The sequence below is a fragment of the Hyperoodon ampullatus genome, assembly GCF_949752795.1.
Source record: "Hyperoodon ampullatus genome assembly, chromosome: 1".
NCBI lineage: Eukaryota > Metazoa > Chordata > Mammalia > Artiodactyla > Ziphiidae > Hyperoodon > Hyperoodon ampullatus.
In genome coordinates, this window is record NC_136914.1 from 117,207,665 (window position 1) to 117,224,538 (window position 16,874).

The 16,874-nt window shown below is 47.4% G+C and overlaps 1 protein-coding gene across 2 annotated transcripts in view; it reads right to left on the bottom strand.

The window, feature by feature from the left end:
* Positions 1–976: 976 nt before the first annotated feature.
* Positions 977–16,874, bottom strand: part of MTR (5-methyltetrahydrofolate-homocysteine methyltransferase) — a gene marked incomplete at its 3' end in the record, with an annotated part of 113,483 nt that continues 97,585 nt past the window's right edge. For both annotated transcript variants that reach the window (XM_079707651.1, XM_079707650.1), the window contains exons 25-32: positions 12,398–12,496; positions 11,000–11,075; positions 8,297–8,452; positions 6,604–6,800; positions 3,747–3,947; positions 2,851–3,043; positions 1,517–1,629; positions 977–1,063 (exon numbers count right to left, since the gene is read on the bottom strand). In XM_079707651.1, coding sequence (XP_079563777.1) covers positions 977–1,063; positions 1,517–1,629; positions 2,851–3,043; positions 3,747–3,947; positions 6,604–6,800; positions 8,297–8,452; positions 11,000–11,075; positions 12,398–12,496 — 1,122 coding nt within the window. The remainder of the gene's footprint in view (positions 1,064–1,516; positions 1,630–2,850; positions 3,044–3,746; positions 3,948–6,603; positions 6,801–8,296; positions 8,453–10,999; positions 11,076–12,397; positions 12,497–16,874) is intronic.

The following is a 16,874-nucleotide window of genomic DNA, read 5'->3' on the forward strand; positions in this document are numbered from 1 at the left end:
TGTCTGTGTCTGACTTCAAAGCCCTGGTTCTTAACCATCTCCCTGCGATGACCACAAACAAGTCCACATGCTGTTCCCATATCGTGCAAGTCTGGAGCTGGGGCAGCGCAGAAAAGGAAGAATTGAGTGGAGTGATGCTGCTCACCTATCCACGCTGCACGGACACGCAGCTGAGCCGAGAGCCCACTCAGTTCTGGAAAACAACCCAAGGCTGTTAACTACCCTTAGCGGCCACTCTCTCTGCCCACCTCCTTTTTCCCCCCCTCAGGGTGAGGGAATATGAGATCACGAGAGGACAAAATGCTTGGAGAACGTGACTGTATCTGACCTGCCAGGGCCAGCAGCAGCCTGAGTACCTCTGATAAGCTGGCAGGGAGAGCATGCCTCTGGCCGCAGGGACTTCTGCAGGCGTCTAACGGAGGCTTCAGAAAAGGAGGTCTCGGGAGAGCGAGCAGAGTGATGCTCCTCCCCGGTCAGAGTAACTCCTCTAACCACTCAGATTAAAATGCCCCATTGCTCACAGCATCACTCTGCCACAGGGTCACATACCCCTACTCAACTGACTTTCAGGCTTTTCTCTGAGAAAGAAGAAAGAAAGAAAGAAAAAAAAGAAAGAAAGGAAGAAATGGCCTCCTAGGTCTGGGGTAAAAATGAAAAGAGCAAGTTGACTTGCTTTGAAATGCAAAAGACCTCCATCTCCGGCTTGTCCTAGTCCCCGAGGGACCGGGGACACCCCCCGAGTCTTGCTCACTGTTCTTCATTCAAAGTCCCCTGGAAAACAGCTGCTTGTTTTCCAAGAACTGTAGGAGCACTCTGTTCTTCCACCAGGTCCCACCAAATGTCCACAACCTGGAGCGGCACAAAGGTCAACCAGATGCAGATAGGCTCGCGGCTGCTGTGCTGTTATTATTAAGGCACTTTTGAGTGTGTTTCCTTGAGGAAACAAGTATAGACAACGTTAAAACAAAAAAAAAAGTTAGTCTGTATCATATCCCAGAATGGGTCCCAGCCATTTCTCAACCTCGGCCACAGACATGTTCTTCCTCAAAGCATAATCCTCAATCTGCAAAAGATTAAAAGCAGTTTATTAAACCAAAATGATAAGACTTTTTGAACTCAAGTTTCCACAGCATTCGCCAAGATACATTAAGTACGTTTTATGTCTTTTGCCTTAATAGTAATCCACTGAGTTAAATGGAGACAGATATTTATCTATTCATCGAGGTGCCTTATTTTCCGGGCAGAAAAACAACATGTCGTAACTACCTCAGGCTGAGAGCCTGGCTGGGGTGTGTGTGTGGTAAGGGTGTGGGAGGGTTGGTCTCTGTGTAAACAGCAGGGCAAGAAATGGGGCAGTGGGCTGAAATCAAATCAAGACATAAACTGGAGTACATTTCTTCATCCTTTCCCTCTCATTTTATGCTCACTCACATGTAAAATAAAACAGGTTTAACAGTTCCATTCAAAACAAGACAGGCATCTAGGGATGCCACACACAATGAAACAGCTAACCTACCTGATCCTTGGAAACTTTCCCCACGGCAAAATATCTGGACCTCAAATTGGAGAAGTAAAGGCCGGATACTGCTGAAGCAGGTGCCATGGCCAGCGATTCTGTTAACCTAATGCCTGGGGAGAGCAGCATGGGGAGAAACGTTCACTTATTCAGTGCTGAGACAGGCCTGCCAAGTGGTAGGCTACCAGTATATTCCTGTTTACAAGTGAATGAGAGTGAGCTTGTGCCTTCCGGGTGGACACGTGACACAGCATGAAAGATGTGAGCAGACTCATCTAGCAAATTCCCGCCGAAGGGATGAACAAATTCAGGATGTGCAGATCTCCTCTAACCTGGGGGGAGAGGACTGGAAAAGACTCTCTACATTCTTATCCCTGCCCTCCAAGATCAGCCATGGAGGCTACGCCTGGGCCTTCTAGACAAGGGCTCCAACCCTGCAGATGGGGACACCACCTGGACCTCCAAGCGCACCCGTGAGGCCAAGGCCACTAGGGGAATGACAGACAGCCAGGCCCCATTGAGGATAAGCCCACACCAAGGCTATCTAGTCTATGCCATTCACTTTCTGGACAAGAAACGGAGTGACGTAAAGGCTCAGTGCTTTGCCAAAGATCGCCCAGCTGGCTTACGGCAGAAACGGGTCCCCAGGTCCCCATCTCCTGGAGCCGGTGCCATCCCTGCCAGCCCAGATTCAACGAGCCTCATAGCTCTTCACGTCCATCTACAGTCCTTTAATGTCTTCGGCGTGGATGGCACGCTTTTAATGAACTCCACTGAAAACAGTGCACTGTGCTCACAGTGGTGTAGAAATAAAGAGAGAGGGAGCGGAAGGGAAGGGTGGGAATTCTGTGAGACAAGGGTCCAGAGACACTCCTAGAAGTGGTGGAAGGAGAGAGCGACGTGAAATACATTATTAAAGGTTACAAAGGTCACTCACTAGTGGAGAGACTGAAAACAGTAACACACGTGTAATAGGAAAATGGGGCAGGGGATGTACAGGCTGGTGTGAGTCAGCTAAGCTCCCATCTATTGTAGGTGAAAAGAAAATAATGAAAACTGATAAACCTGAAAATGGTGATGGAAGACCACTACTCAGTAATAATTCTACAGGGCCTCCATGTGCACGAATGGAAATGAGTTTCTTTTCCTCCTGTTAAAATAATAATAATAATATGGAGGTGAAGGACTAGAACACACTGCTGGAAGTGAGGAAGGATGGGATCAGGGATCTCACTGTAAGCCTCTCCGTGTCTCCCACCTGCTTCCCCCGCGCGCCTTCCCTTCGCTACCATGTGTGTAACATGAGGCAGGATGCGCGCCTGCCCGGTGCTGACCTGTGTGCCGCTCCACGTCCGCCAGCCTCCACATGGTCAGCTTCTCGGTGTGGTCGGGCTGGCTGGGGTAGCCGGGCGCCGGCCGGATGCCCTCGTAGCGCAGCCTCCGCAGGTCGGCCACGGCCAGCTGCTCGCCGCCACAGTAGCCCCACAGCTCCCTGCGGACCCGCGTGTGCAGCTCCTCGGCGAAGGCCTGGGGCAGAACACGCCGTTGGACGGAGGCGGGAGCCCTTCTCCCGCCCTCCCTCCTGCCCTCCTTCCCGCCTGCAAACACACCTCCCTGAACCGACAGCAGGCGGGGGAACCAGCGAGAGGGATGGGCCGGGGGCTCAACTCATCTGTACTGTCATCAGCTGCTCTGCGGCTCAGTTCTGGCCTCAGCCCCGGCTCTCAAGGATCATATTCAATGATCCGAGGATCCGAGGCCCTTCAGACCTTTCTCTGACGCTCAGGCTACAGCTTATGGTGGCCAGAAGGAGGAGCAGGGACCATGACAGCAGCCAGTGACTCTGCTGTGAGCCTCGGGAAAAGGGGAGCGGCTCCCACAGCTTAGGCTGCCCCACCCGACAGAGGAAGATGAGGGATCTACAGAGGAGCCAATCAGAACGAGAAGCTCTGAAACAGAACCTGTTTGGCTTTTTGCAGGCTCCTCTGGAAAACATCAAATTACAAGCACAGGGTAACACCAGAACCAAGACAATGAAGTCAAGGCTCCACGGACCACTTCAACTACAGCATCGCTGAAGGCTACTCTGTGCCCAAAGATGAGGCGTGAGAGTGACTCGAAAATACAGGATTTAAGAGTATGTGTGCTGTTAGAGCCAAACACACACACACACACGCACGCACACGCACACGTGCGCGTGCACTCTGGCCTCAGGGCACCGCGGCTCTACCTCGGCCAGCCGGTCCCCCAGCGCCTTGACCATGATGCTGCTGTAGTCGTCACACTCTTCCTCATAGGCCTTGCTCAGCTCCTCCACCCCGAAGCAGGCGACGGCAAACACACCCAGGTAGTCGGGGACGCCCGAGTGCAGAGGGGCGATGAAGTCCGAGAGGCAGAGGTAGGGGTCTGCGTTGGCAGAGTCCTTCTCGGCCTTGAAATGCAAGGAGTGGGCAGAGTGGCCATTAGCATGGAATTGGCACCAACACACAGAGAAGAGCAATCGAGCACCTTGCAAAGAACACAGCTTCAAATGGGGCTGTCTGTCTGTTTTGTTCACTGTTACATCCCCAGCACTTAGAAGAGTGCCTGTTATGTAGTGAGTGTTCAATAAACATGTGTTGAATAAATAAATGGAACGAGATTTTTAGAAAGATATGACATGAAATGACATACACAGTTGAGAAACCAGTTTACTCGCTCATTTACACACTGACCAAACATTTACTGAATGCCTACAGGAACTGGAACCCTAAATATTCATATAAAAAGGTTTTCTTTTCCTCCAAAAGTGTTTTCAATTCAAGACCCACATTAAATCCTAAAGTTATGTTCAAAAGGGGTCCACTATGTGTGTTAGCCTCTACTTTGCATCGACAGAAGCAGTTCAACAAACGGCTAAGGTCAGCAACACAGGGCCACGTGCTGTCCACCACGGGCGGTGGGTCAGGGGATGGCTAAGGACACTGCTGGGCTGGCCTGAAACCAATCAAAAAATTGAGCAGGATCTGCTTCTGGGGTTCTCTCCTCAGGCCAGGTGGCCATCCTCGCCTGCTTTCCATCTTCAGCTGATGACTGACTTATCCCTGCTACTGAGCTGACAAATAAGGTCTTACACATACTTCACAATCAACACATGTTTGCTGAGAAGGTAAATAACAAATGACTAATATTTACTGAGTGCTGATTGTGTGTCAGGCACTGGTCTTGGTGCTTTATACGAATTAACTAATCCAATCCTCTCAACAACCTTGTGAAGTAAGTGATACCACCAGCTCCATTTTATACAAGAAATCCGAGGCAGCCAGAGCCTGAAGAACTAGTTCAAGGTCAGACAGTGGCAGGCCCATGGGTCTGATCCACAACCAATGCTCTTGGCCACTATACAGCACTGCTTAGGACGGATCAATTAATGAGCAGTCAACCCACAAGCCTCACAGCTATTTGCTTGCCAGCTCTGGAAACAAGTACAGTCTAATCGACACTGGGCAGAAAACAGTTAAGGGGCTGCAGACAAGAAGGTATTTGATAAAGGCACGTGGAAATGTCACAGAGCCAGGACCAGCTATGCAGGGAGGAGCTGCCTTCCACTTGTACTCTGCCCATCAACTGTTCTTTGCTAACAAAAGCCAGAAGGAGATACAAAGTTTCCCAGCACCACAAGGAGAGACAGGTCACAGAGCCACACAGCTCTTTAAAATAGACAGCGATCAGAGCCACTCAGAACAGAAGACTCCCGGAGCAGTAAGTCGCTGCAGCCAGAATTTTCCAGCATACTGGAAAAAAGCACATCCTTAGAAATAGCTATCTGGGTAGGTAATACACGTACACTGAAAAGTCATTATATTAAATGCCCTAATACAGTCCCTCACAGACTGCCTGGACATGAATGGTGTTAGATGTAAAAAGAGGTCAGAGGACACAGGACTTGAAGGATGGAAATTCAGGCCAGGGTGGAGGTTTCTGACCTTAATTACTTCTTTAAAAGAAAAGTCACCAGTTCCCTAGTGAGGAGGGGCTAGAACTTAACATTAGAATCCTCTTGTGTTCTGAGGTGTCTGAGCCTGAGTGCACGGAGTGAGGATGCACCAGGCCTGGATGCAGAGAGTGAGGATGTACTGGGCCTGGGTGCACACAGTAATGGTGTAGCTGCCCCTGTTTAACTTGTTATGGTACTGTTTAATGTCCCAAGTTTAAGGATTCCCTCAGACGTTGTTATAGTTAAAACATCTGACATTATGAATTACATTGTGATTATGGTTAAAAGCAATACTATCACTCCTGAATGACTGAAAATGGTAATAAGACCATGCAAGAATCACTTGCTACCGTCCTTAATGACTGGTGAATTCTGGCTCCGATTGTTGATCAGGGCAGCTCATTTTTTATAGCAGCTAAAGGGACATGCTTACAGATTTGCATGTTTAAAGGTGGGGTCACAGGAGAGGGAGCCGTGTGGAGGAGAGCCTGTTCTATGACCTGGGAGAAGCCAGTGGCATGAGAGAACAGCCATCGGGGTGTGGACAGGCTGCGCTCTCCCCTCCGAGCTGCGCAGCTCAGCGCACTCTCCATCAGCTTTCGTTTTCACCTCTGCAAAACGGAAACATACAAACTGCCCAACAACAGGTTGTGTGGAAATGAAACAAGATGGTCCATTAAGTGCCCTGCTAAGCAGCTGGCCCCTGGTAGACACCCAGTGAATGTCTGCTCCCCCGTCTTCACCTTGATTAAGGAGCCGCCAGCCTATTTTAATGACAGGCCCAGATGCAAACCAATGTTCTTGAGCAAGTGAATGTCCACCTGTGCGTGACTCGCCGAGGCAGCAGCAGTGTTTCTCCTCATCCATCCAACCCCGACAGGAAACACCTCCCTCCTGCTGGTGCCCGAGAGGCCCAGCTTCTAAACCCACAATGGCCCCTTCTCTCCATCACAAATGCCTTGGGCTCGCCGCTGTGACTGGTCATTTGGGGTGAGGTGGGGCAGAGCTATGCTTACACAAAGTTCCAACTTACACCATTCTTATTTATGTTTTTTGAGTGCTTAGAACAAGGAGTAGGGCAATGTGTCCGCTGGCCACACGGCCTCCGCACCTGCTGCCTGAGTCCGTAGAAGGTGGCGATGGGCTCCACGGCCTGGGGTGCCACGCCCTCCGCATACAGGTGGATGTCGTCCTGGCTGCTCTGCGCTGGCCAGAACCCAACCACGCCCCTGGCGCGGAGCTGCTTCTGACTAATCAGTGCCTGCAGCATATTTTGGGCATCATCATAGACTTTTTTGGCCTCTTCACCTGTTAGGAAAATATCGTAAGAATTCACTTAGAGATGCCAATAATAACCAGCAAAGAATGCTTCTTTTTAAGACTATTACCTCTCCTCAGTCATTTTCTCTCTTCACCCCTCTCTTTTCCCCTCAAATACTTTAAAAATCAGTGTTTGCCATCAGCAACCCCAGGTGCAGGAGTTAAGGGTTCAGCAGCTCTGCTAAGTGCAGCTCCCGTACACAGTCTGCTTCACCAGCTCAAGCCACTTCTTTTTCCATTCAACAAAAGGCAGAGAGCCAGCTCTTGGCTCCCCGAAGCAATGTGTCAGACAGAGAGTGAGACAAAGCAAGCCAGACCCTTCCACCACCACGTTCCTCGTGCACAGACAGCTCCCCTGACCTCGCTGTGACCCCTGGGGGTGCAGAACAGCCCGAGGAGTGGAGTGTGGCTTCAGTGCTGCTCCTGGATGGCCCAGCCCAGGGCCCGTCAGGCCCTCACCTGGCTACGGCGGGAGCCAGCGGGGTTAGGGTTAGGCTTTCCGTCCGGGCCTGGCCAGCCCTGCTTCGGCCACTCAACTGCTCATCTGTGATCACTCGGGAGCAGATCAGAATGAGAGCCCCTTGCCCACCTGCTGCACCTCAGCTAGCTCGAGAGCTGCTGAGTCACAGCACCTAACACGCACCCCAGGGCCCCCCCCCGGAAGCAGGCAAGGGCCACTCTCCCAGGCTCCCCTCAGCCCTAACCCCACACATCCACCAGTCCACCCCTCACCTCGCTCTGAGCTGGCTGTTACAGAACACTTTGAAGGGCTTAGTGTTTCGGTCCCATGTCTCTGGGGGCAGGGCTGGCAGTGAGACGCAGGGCTAGCAGTTTATCTATCGACTAGCTTGTCACCCCCAGCCCCTCCCCAGCAGGCACAATGGCCTCCTTGCCGGTCCCCAAATCAGCCCACGTGTCTGTGCCTTCCCACTCGGTCTCCTCGGCCTGGAGTGTCCTCTTCTTCATTACCACCTCACGTTCCCAGTCCCAGGCCCAGCAGCTCCCACTAATCTTCAAAAAGCAGTTCAAACCCCACCTCCTCCAGGAAGCCTCTCCTGATGTCCCACTCAGGTCTGTCTCATTTCCCTGTGTCCACAGAAGCCGGGCCTTGGTCCCGCAGCAGGAGCTCGTCCTGCTGTACGGGAATCACCCTCCAATGCTGCACCAACCAGCCGGGTACCAGACGGCAGCGATGATACGTCTTCATTTGTTTATCCCCAGTGCCCAGCTTGTAACTGATGTCAATAAACATTAGTAAAGAATGGATAAATGAAATGCGAAGTGTAGTCAGTAAATAAGGACCAACCCAGCAGTTTAAAAACTGTCAAAGAGCCGAGCGGATGGAACAGTACTCTACATCATGTCATAACAGTAAACTCTATCCTGCATAATCCACCCCGCTGCTCACCACCTATTCTTGTCTTTAAAGTCCCAAGACCATGTCTTGGATACCAGAGCAGGATGGAAGGACTTACTGAACTAACCTACAGCTTTGTCGTCAAATATCTTGGGAAAGCCTCGGTTCGGGTATTTGCCCCGGAGCTGCCAGACGTCGAAGAAAGGCTTCCAGTCAATGTAGTCCACCAGCTTCTGCAGGTCATAGTCTTCAAAGACCCGAGTCCCAAGGAACGTGGGCTTCACTACAGGACAGAGTGAGAGGCATGAATCCTGGCGCCGGCCTGGGGCTCAGTGCCGCTCATGCCTGGTGCCGCCTGCGGGAGGCCTTCCCGCTCTGTTGGCTCCCACGCTCCGCCTCCCTCCTGTCACCCGGAGGAGTTGTTTTACAAAGAGGGGAACTTGAAATTACTGTGGAGAAGGAGTAATTCGCCAGCACATCTTAAAAAAAAACTCTTCTACCCCTGCAGCTGACTGACTGCACCGCCCTTGGAAACTCTTCCCTCAACCCTCCCCACCAACACCCCCGCTCAAGAAACAAGACAGACTGGGGTTGATCTCACTTGTACAAATGAAGACGATACTAAAAGAAAGAGCGCTGGAGAAAGACACATGTAACAGGCCACTTCCATAAAGTTTAAAAACATGAATCAATAATCGATCAATGTATTGCCTACTGAACATATGCACACAATCAAAGTCTGAGGAAATGCATGGAAATGAGGCATCAAATTCAGGATTCTGCAGGGGAGGGAGGGGCTCACAGGAATTCCCACATGTATGGTTTTGTCTTTTTTAAGTGGGCAGTAGCTTATTCCTTAAGTGCCTGGTGGAGGTACACGAATGTTCAATACAGTCTTCTTTACGCCTCCTTGTGAATCTAAAAAACATCCTAAGTGAAATACTGGTGAAGATTTCAGAGACAGACGGTGCCACTGCGCTTCCTGGGGCACCAGTACCGCCCCGCGCCACCAAGCCCCGGTTGGTTAGGCTGGGGTCCAAGGTGACCGCTCTGCTGCCCGCTTCCCAGCCCTCATGCCCTCAGTTTCCTGATCTGCAAATAAGGATCAGAGAACTTAAACTAAAGCACCACGCTCAGGTGCTCAGGAATAACACGGAAGTCTCAAGAGTGTTTTTCCCTCGTTAGACAGTAACAGTGAGAGGTGAAAGTATAGGAAAAGAAAAGTATGTGCAGCTTCTTAATTTTGCCTGGAAATCTCTACCTTTTGACATAGTTCATGGTAGCTTTTTCCCATGTGTTCCTGGTCATCTTTTTATTATACAGGACAATCCTTTCTTTGTAAATATTCTATTATGCTGGTTTGTTTGGTAATTAAAAAGAAATTACAGCTATTCTCCTGACTGAAGTGTCCCCCTGCCTGGAAAGTCAGGGAAACGCTCTGCTTCCGGGTCACTCAAGGGTGTTATTCTTGAATGAGCTTGTCGGCCAGAGTTGGAGATGTGTTTGAGGTTTTACCACCAAAGACCTAGAGAGAAGAACCTTTCCTTCTCTCTTTATTGACTTCTTGCAACTACACTAAGGCTGGGTTGTCCTTAGGGGCCCTACATGGGGGTTAAACAGCCAATTGAAAAGTGTCACCACTGCCACTTGGTGCTGCAGGCCTTCAGAGGACTATTGCCACTGAGATGTATTTTGGACTTTTGGCTTGGCTAAAATGGGCTCCCCCTTGTGATATTTTTCCAATTTCATACTGAAAGGAAAAGAGAAAATAATAGTTTGGACTATATAGTGATTTATATTTTTCTAAGGTTTACATGTCTTATTTTATCCTCACATTTCCATAAAGTAACTCCTTTTTTACATATTAGAAACTGTCAAACATGGAAGCAATATGCTCAAGGTCACTTGGGATCAGAACCCAAGCCTCCCAACTCCCCATCTGAGTTCTTCTCACTAAACCGCACTGAACTCAGCAGGACTGAATCTAGAACCCAGCTCACCTATGTTTCCAATTTAATCCACTCTGCTGAGTGTGTGCAGAACACGGGGGTCGTGAGCAATGAAAGTGGATTTGAGATGTTACCTTGGAAATACAGATTCAATTAATATAACCCCTGTTCACCCTGTCTCGATTTTGCATTCGTATCACATGCCTCTTTGAACCTGTCAAAACGTCTTACACATTTTATTCCTTCATGAACACCTATGCAAGGCAAGAAAAGTGGCTAGAAATCAGAAGGGGAAGAAACCAAATGAAAGAAATCAAAAGAGGGAAGCATCCAAGAGAGAATGAGAGTGAACAAAAATAGGAGAGCCTGCTTCGCTGCAATGTTTTAAGGTCTGTTCAACGTGCAGGCATTTGCAATTTCAGACATTCCACATCTGCACTTGGGCCCACCTGGGACCTAGGCCAAGGCAGTGACAGCACCACCCAGGCAGATCTCTAGAACTGGCTTCAACCTGAAGGAGGCCCACTCAAGCAAAGCACAGAGGCAACAGTATGGGTTTAGAAGACAGATCAGAGATAGAATGCTAGTAACCTCCCAAGTTATTACCCGAAACTCAGTTTCTTCAAGTAAAAGTGGGGATAATAGCACTTCCTGTGTCAAGGACTCAGAGCTGCTTCAGGTCAATCTCAGGACAGTGTTTAGTTCTCCATAAATGGCACCTATTGACTTTTATTTTTGATCATCACTGTCCTTCGTCATCACTACTGAACATAATTAAGAGTTTTTAGCTGCCTGTTTGATTCTGCTGCTCAGTAAATGCAAACATCTTTTCAGCGCACAGTTATCACACGCACTTTTCTCTAACCAATAGCCAAACAGACCTGGGGGAGGCTCTGACAGCCAGTCAATATGGAAACCGCTTTCTCTAGCTTGCCTTAAGGTTAAGTATCTTCTTTCCTATGAAAAAAGGAAAAGTTATTCAGTCAGAGACTCAGTGTTTCAGCTGCTACTATGAAAGCATGCCCAAGGAAGCTAGTAAATAAGTTTTGCAAGAAAACATATGCTTTTATTCACAAAAATTCATTTCCTAGAAAGCTCTTCCTTTTCCATCCAATATGGCTTCACATCAGCACCAGAACAATAGAGAGTGAAGATGCAATGAGCATCCGTTACATATGGATACGTAAATGCAAGGCAGACCAACAGCCTTCACCGTGAGGTTAGCGTGTGATGGGGTGGCCTCCTGCCTGTACTTCACCTGAGGCTGGGATTAACTGGTGGCCACCGGCCGCCCTGAGGCCCAGAAGGCAGAACCAAGAAACAGCCAAACTAGGCAAACTAAGGAAGGGCAGGGCCAACCACAGTGCCTTGGTCCAGCTGACACCTCAGAAACTTGCTCCCATCTCGCTGTCTGTTATCCCATTTCACTTACCTGGCCACTCCTGAAATACACCCCCCGCCTCACCATATACAAGGCCCAGCAAGCAGATAACCAGGAAGAAATATCCCAACGATCTCTAAAGAGTAATCATGCCTAGTCTCCATGGATCTCCTGAAGCTAATCTACAGAGGGACAGTTCTTGAAACATTATTCTGCACAGAGAGCTTCGGGCGATCAGGCAGAGAGACTTACAATGGTCCTGTCTAATGTCTTCATTCTCTTCCATTATTTCCTCAAGCATAAGGATCTGTGGGAGTCACCTCAGTACACTCAGTCTCCATCTCCCTGCTGCCTATGAGCTCATGCTTTATTCATTCTCATAAGTGGTAGCCAGCACAGCACCCAACACCTACTTCTTACTCAGTACATGTTTGGAGGAATGAATAAAATTAACCTTAATATAACCCAAAATTACTGGGAACACTGAAGAACGCTGATGTGAACTAGAAAGTAGGACTTCTCTAAAATGATCCCAACCTTCCCCTCCTCCAAACAGCAAAGTCACATTAAAAACTGTAGGATCGGACTTCCCTGGTGGTCCAGTGGTTAAGAATCTGCCTTCCAATGCAGGGGATTCGGGTTCAAACCCTGGTCAGGAAACTAAGATCCCACATGCTGTGGGGCAACTAAGCCCGTGCGCCACAACTAGAGAGCCCACGCACCACAACTACTGAGCCCGTGCACCCTGGAGCCACGGGCCAAAACTAGAGAAGCCTGCATGCCGCAACAAAGATCCTGCATGCCGCAACTAAGACCCGACGCAGCCAAAAAAAAAAAACAAAAAACTGTAGGATCGTTTTATTACCCAATCAAGCAGGGACCTGTTTTTGTCACTTACCTTGAGAGACTCATAATGGTCTTGTCTAATATCTTCATATTCTTCCATGATCTCCTCAAAGTACTCATCTTTTAGATTCTCATCTAACAGTTGAGAACACTGAAAATGCAAGATCAAAGTTCAATAACCATAGAGCAGCGAAAGAAGATAAAACATGAGTAATACTGGTCAGTCCTAGGGTCACCTCCTTCAGGAAGCCTTCCCATACTAACATCATTTCCTCTCCCTTCACCAGTTGTGCTAATGCATGCCTGGCTTTACAGTAAAGGGTTAACTCAGCAGGCCTGGGATGCTCCAATGTTGCACATTACAAAGAAGGGACTGGACTTTGCTCCTGGGAGATAAAACTCTAAACCCTCAGAATATCCTGCCTGATAAAGAATGTCTTTGTCTACCTGGGGCCTCGGGCCATCCCAGAAAGTTTATGCTAACAATGTGAATTATGGGGGAACTTGGCTTACATGCTATCTAACCTCTGGAGGAGTTGAAGCCTGAGTACCCCATAAGGTACTCAGACAGGTCAGACAGGTGAGCATGCCCTGCCTATGTGACTGGCTTCCAATAAAAGCCCAAGACACTAGGGCTCAGGCGAGCGTCCCTGGTTGGCAACACTCCATACATGCTGTCACACATCATTAGTGGAAGAATTAAGCTCTGTCCGTATGACTCTGAGGGGAGAGACACTTGGATGCTGGTGCCTGGCCTTTTCTAGATTCCACTCAATTTTAATCTGTATCCTTTCATGGTTATAAACCGTGATTGTGAGTATAACAGCGTTTCTGAGTTCTGTGAGTCCTAGCAAATCACTGAAACTGGGGGGTGGTCTTGGGGCCCCAAAACACACTGGTAGGTACCCCCTCTTCAGGGTTTCAAAGATACTCTGTTCATCTCTCCATCACTGCATTTACCACAGGCTTCCAGCCTCTGCCTAGGCATCTACCTCCCTGACTAGAGGACAGGCCCTGTGAGGGTAGGATTGCACCTTAACCACCTTCGTGCCCCTGGCTTCTAACGTGGGGCCTGGCACATAGAAGGTGCATCCTTACAAAATGTTTGCTGATGGAATGAGGCTGATCTTCACAGTCAACCATGAGCTTGTGCTAAAATAAGAAAGGAAACTGATCATCTGAGAAAAGTGAGGCTACTCTGTAAACTGTAAAACTAGAATCAGCTAAATAGTATTTATGACTATGATTATCAAATAGGTAGAGTAGCTGCCACCAAAGCTCAAAATAAAATCACAAAGGAAGAGGAAATGGCTGCTGCTGGTCACATCAGTTCCAAAAATCACAGCACTGCCCCAACCCTGCATCCTCCAGCAGGATTTTCTAACACACAAAAAGGCAGGGAAGTTCAATACCATTATCTGAAATGGAGGAAGTTCGGCTGGATGATGGCTAAAGTGCCCATCAGCTTTAAATGTCTATAATTCTGTGTGAATTGTCTAAGTATCTCTAATAACAATCCAATCACCTGTGAGTTAGTATAAAGCCAAATCACTTTATTAAGAAATATAATCAGTAAAGGCCATCGTGATAAGCCTAAAAACAGGCTCCCAAATGGTATGCATAGCAGAGTAATTCCCAGTCTTATGTGAACCTCACCTCAATGGAGTCCTCATTTAGGAAATCCAGCAGAGCTCATGAAAACAAGAAGGGATGTCTACTCCTGAGCTCCCCCAAAGTACATGCAATCAATGTTTTAAAACACTGTTGCGTTCTGCTAGAATTTAAACTCTGAGAAAGTAACCCCCTGATTTCCAGAACTTGACAGCATCCGACACAGGAACTACTGGGTAAATGGAAGGGGTTGCTACTGTTGGCTGGTCCCTTCCACACCCCCCGTGGAGCTCCTGTTGCCAGAGCTGCGGTGACAGGCCCCTCCCTGCCCAGGCTGACTTGCTCAATGGAAACAAGTTCATGGCCAATTATATGGGCTAATCTATGTGGTCCTTCCATCACAAAACCAGAGTCCATCCTGTGTTTTCTTGCCAACCATCAGACATAGTAGAGCTTTTTTTTTCCTTTTTTTCGTTTTTCTTTCTCACGGCAAATTGCAGCACAATTTATGTTGGGAATATGCTGAAAATTTATTTTCTAATTTAAAGAGGACTGAATATTTGTACCTTGTTTTTTATTTAAAAAAAAAAAAGGAAAGAAAGTAAGGGGGCATCCATCGTCCGGTCTAAATCTCCAACTACTATGTAGTTGCCACATTTTGGAACCTTTCAAATAAATACATGAGACAGTAGCCAGAGTGTGAGCCTGTGTCATGATCACTGCAGTGAGATCAAAAGACTCTGAACCATCAATCAATCTAAACAAATCAACCTAAACAAACTGACTCCCGAAATGTGTCACTGGCAATTACCCAAATGATTTACCATCAGACTTATGTCTGAGTAATTTCAAAAGGTGGCTGTTTCTTTGTATATGAGAAGAGCCAACTACTGTCGGCTGCCTGGCTGGACCAAACAGTAAAAGGCACAGACACCCACGCCTCATCCTCTGCTGGCTTCCAGCTGGGCCCACAGTGCTTTAGCTCTTCCATACGGTGGAGGAGTGTCCTCGGGAGAGAATCAAGGGACCAAGTCCTTCCCAGCTAAAGTCTTCCCCGACCTGTGGGGTCAGTGTTACCACTGTGCACGCAAAGGGGACCAAGGGTCTGGTCTCCAAACAGGTAATGTTCACGGTCATTCATTAGCATTTGAAAACGGGAATAAGCCTTAAAGAGAGGCTTACTGGTTACTCAACCGTGGACCTGACATAACCTCTTTATGAAACACTATCCAAATATAAGATCCAAAAAATTGTTTTTAAATTGAGTTGTAGAAATGTAGTTTATTTGCACGTTAGTCTATCTCAATGGCAATTTAAATAACTGCAATTTTATGACTCCAGCCCGATTTAATTTTATCCTTCTTAATAAAGGAGACATTAAATATTAATGGAAACAAGTTTAACTAACGCCGCACAGAGTAAGAGCACCTGCATTCAAATCCACACCTGTTGCTTCAGGGATGTGTGGCCTCAAGAGTTAATAATCTCTTTGTTCCTGTTTCCTCAGCTCTAAAATGGGGATAATGAAAGTATCTACCTCATGAGGATTAAATAAAAAATCCATGTGAAGCACTTAGCACAGTGCTGGGTACACTATAAATATTTAATAATGTTAGCGATTATTGTATAATTTTCATATAAGTAAATTCAAAGATCTGAAAGAATTCCTTTGGAAAATGGCTCAGGAAATGTGTCGCCCTGGTCCAGGCTGCATGACAGTGCCTGGTAGTGTCACAAGTCACCAGGCCCCTCGCCTGCAAATGTGAAGGTTGGACTAGATTAGTGGTGTTTAAATTGTGCTCTTTCAATGAGAACCAGGAGTGGGATGAGGGGTGGAAGGGGCCGCTCTTCTTTGTATTCTACTTAGTTTTCAGGGGAGACATCACTTGCAAACAAGATTTCTGTGGCTAAAACAAACTTGGAAACCACTGGACCACATGGTCACTCAGATTTCCACAACCTATTATATCCCATTATTCAATGAAAATAATGAAACACATAACAAGAGAGGATGTTAGGCTTCACTGATGGAGAAAAGCAGGAAAAACCACTTAGGTAAGTTGTTTATTATATTTACCAAATTCTGTGTTTTCAACATATATCTGTGAATGCTTTTCTGCACTTGGGTAGGGTCAACTGGCCCATTCCAGATTAAACGGTTTTCTACCTGGAAATGGGTCATTTAAAAAAATTCTACATTCCTTACTACTCAGCGATAAAAAAGAACAAAATAATGCCATTTGCAGCAATATGGATGGACCTAGATATTTTCATACTGAGTGAAGTAAATCAGAAAGAGAAAGACAAATACCATATGATACCACTTATATGTGGAATCTAAAATAGGACACAAATGAACTTATCTATGAAACAAAAACAGAATCATGGACATACAGAAGAGACTGGTGGTTGCCAAGGGGGAGGGGGTTAGAAGATGTAAGCTTTTATATAGAGAATGGATAGACAACAGAGTCCTACTGTATAGCACAGAGAACTGTATTCGATATCCTATATTCAATAATGCAAAAGAGAATCAGGCACCCTGACTTCAGACTATACTACAAAGATACAGTAATCAAGACACTATGGTACTGGCACAAAAACAGAAATATAGATCAATGGAACAGGATAGAAAGCCCAGAGATAAACCCACGCACATATGGGCACCTATCTTTGATAAAGGAGGCAAGAATATACGGTGGAGGAAAGACAGCCTCTTCAATAAGTGGTGCTGGGAAAACTGGACAGGTACATGTAAAAGTATGAAATTAGAACACTCCCTAACACCATACACAAAACTAAACTCAAAATGGATTAAAGACCTAAATGTAAGGCCAGACACTATCAAACACTTAGAGGAATACATAGGCAGAACACTGACATAAATCACAGCAAGATCCTTTTTGACCCACCTCCTA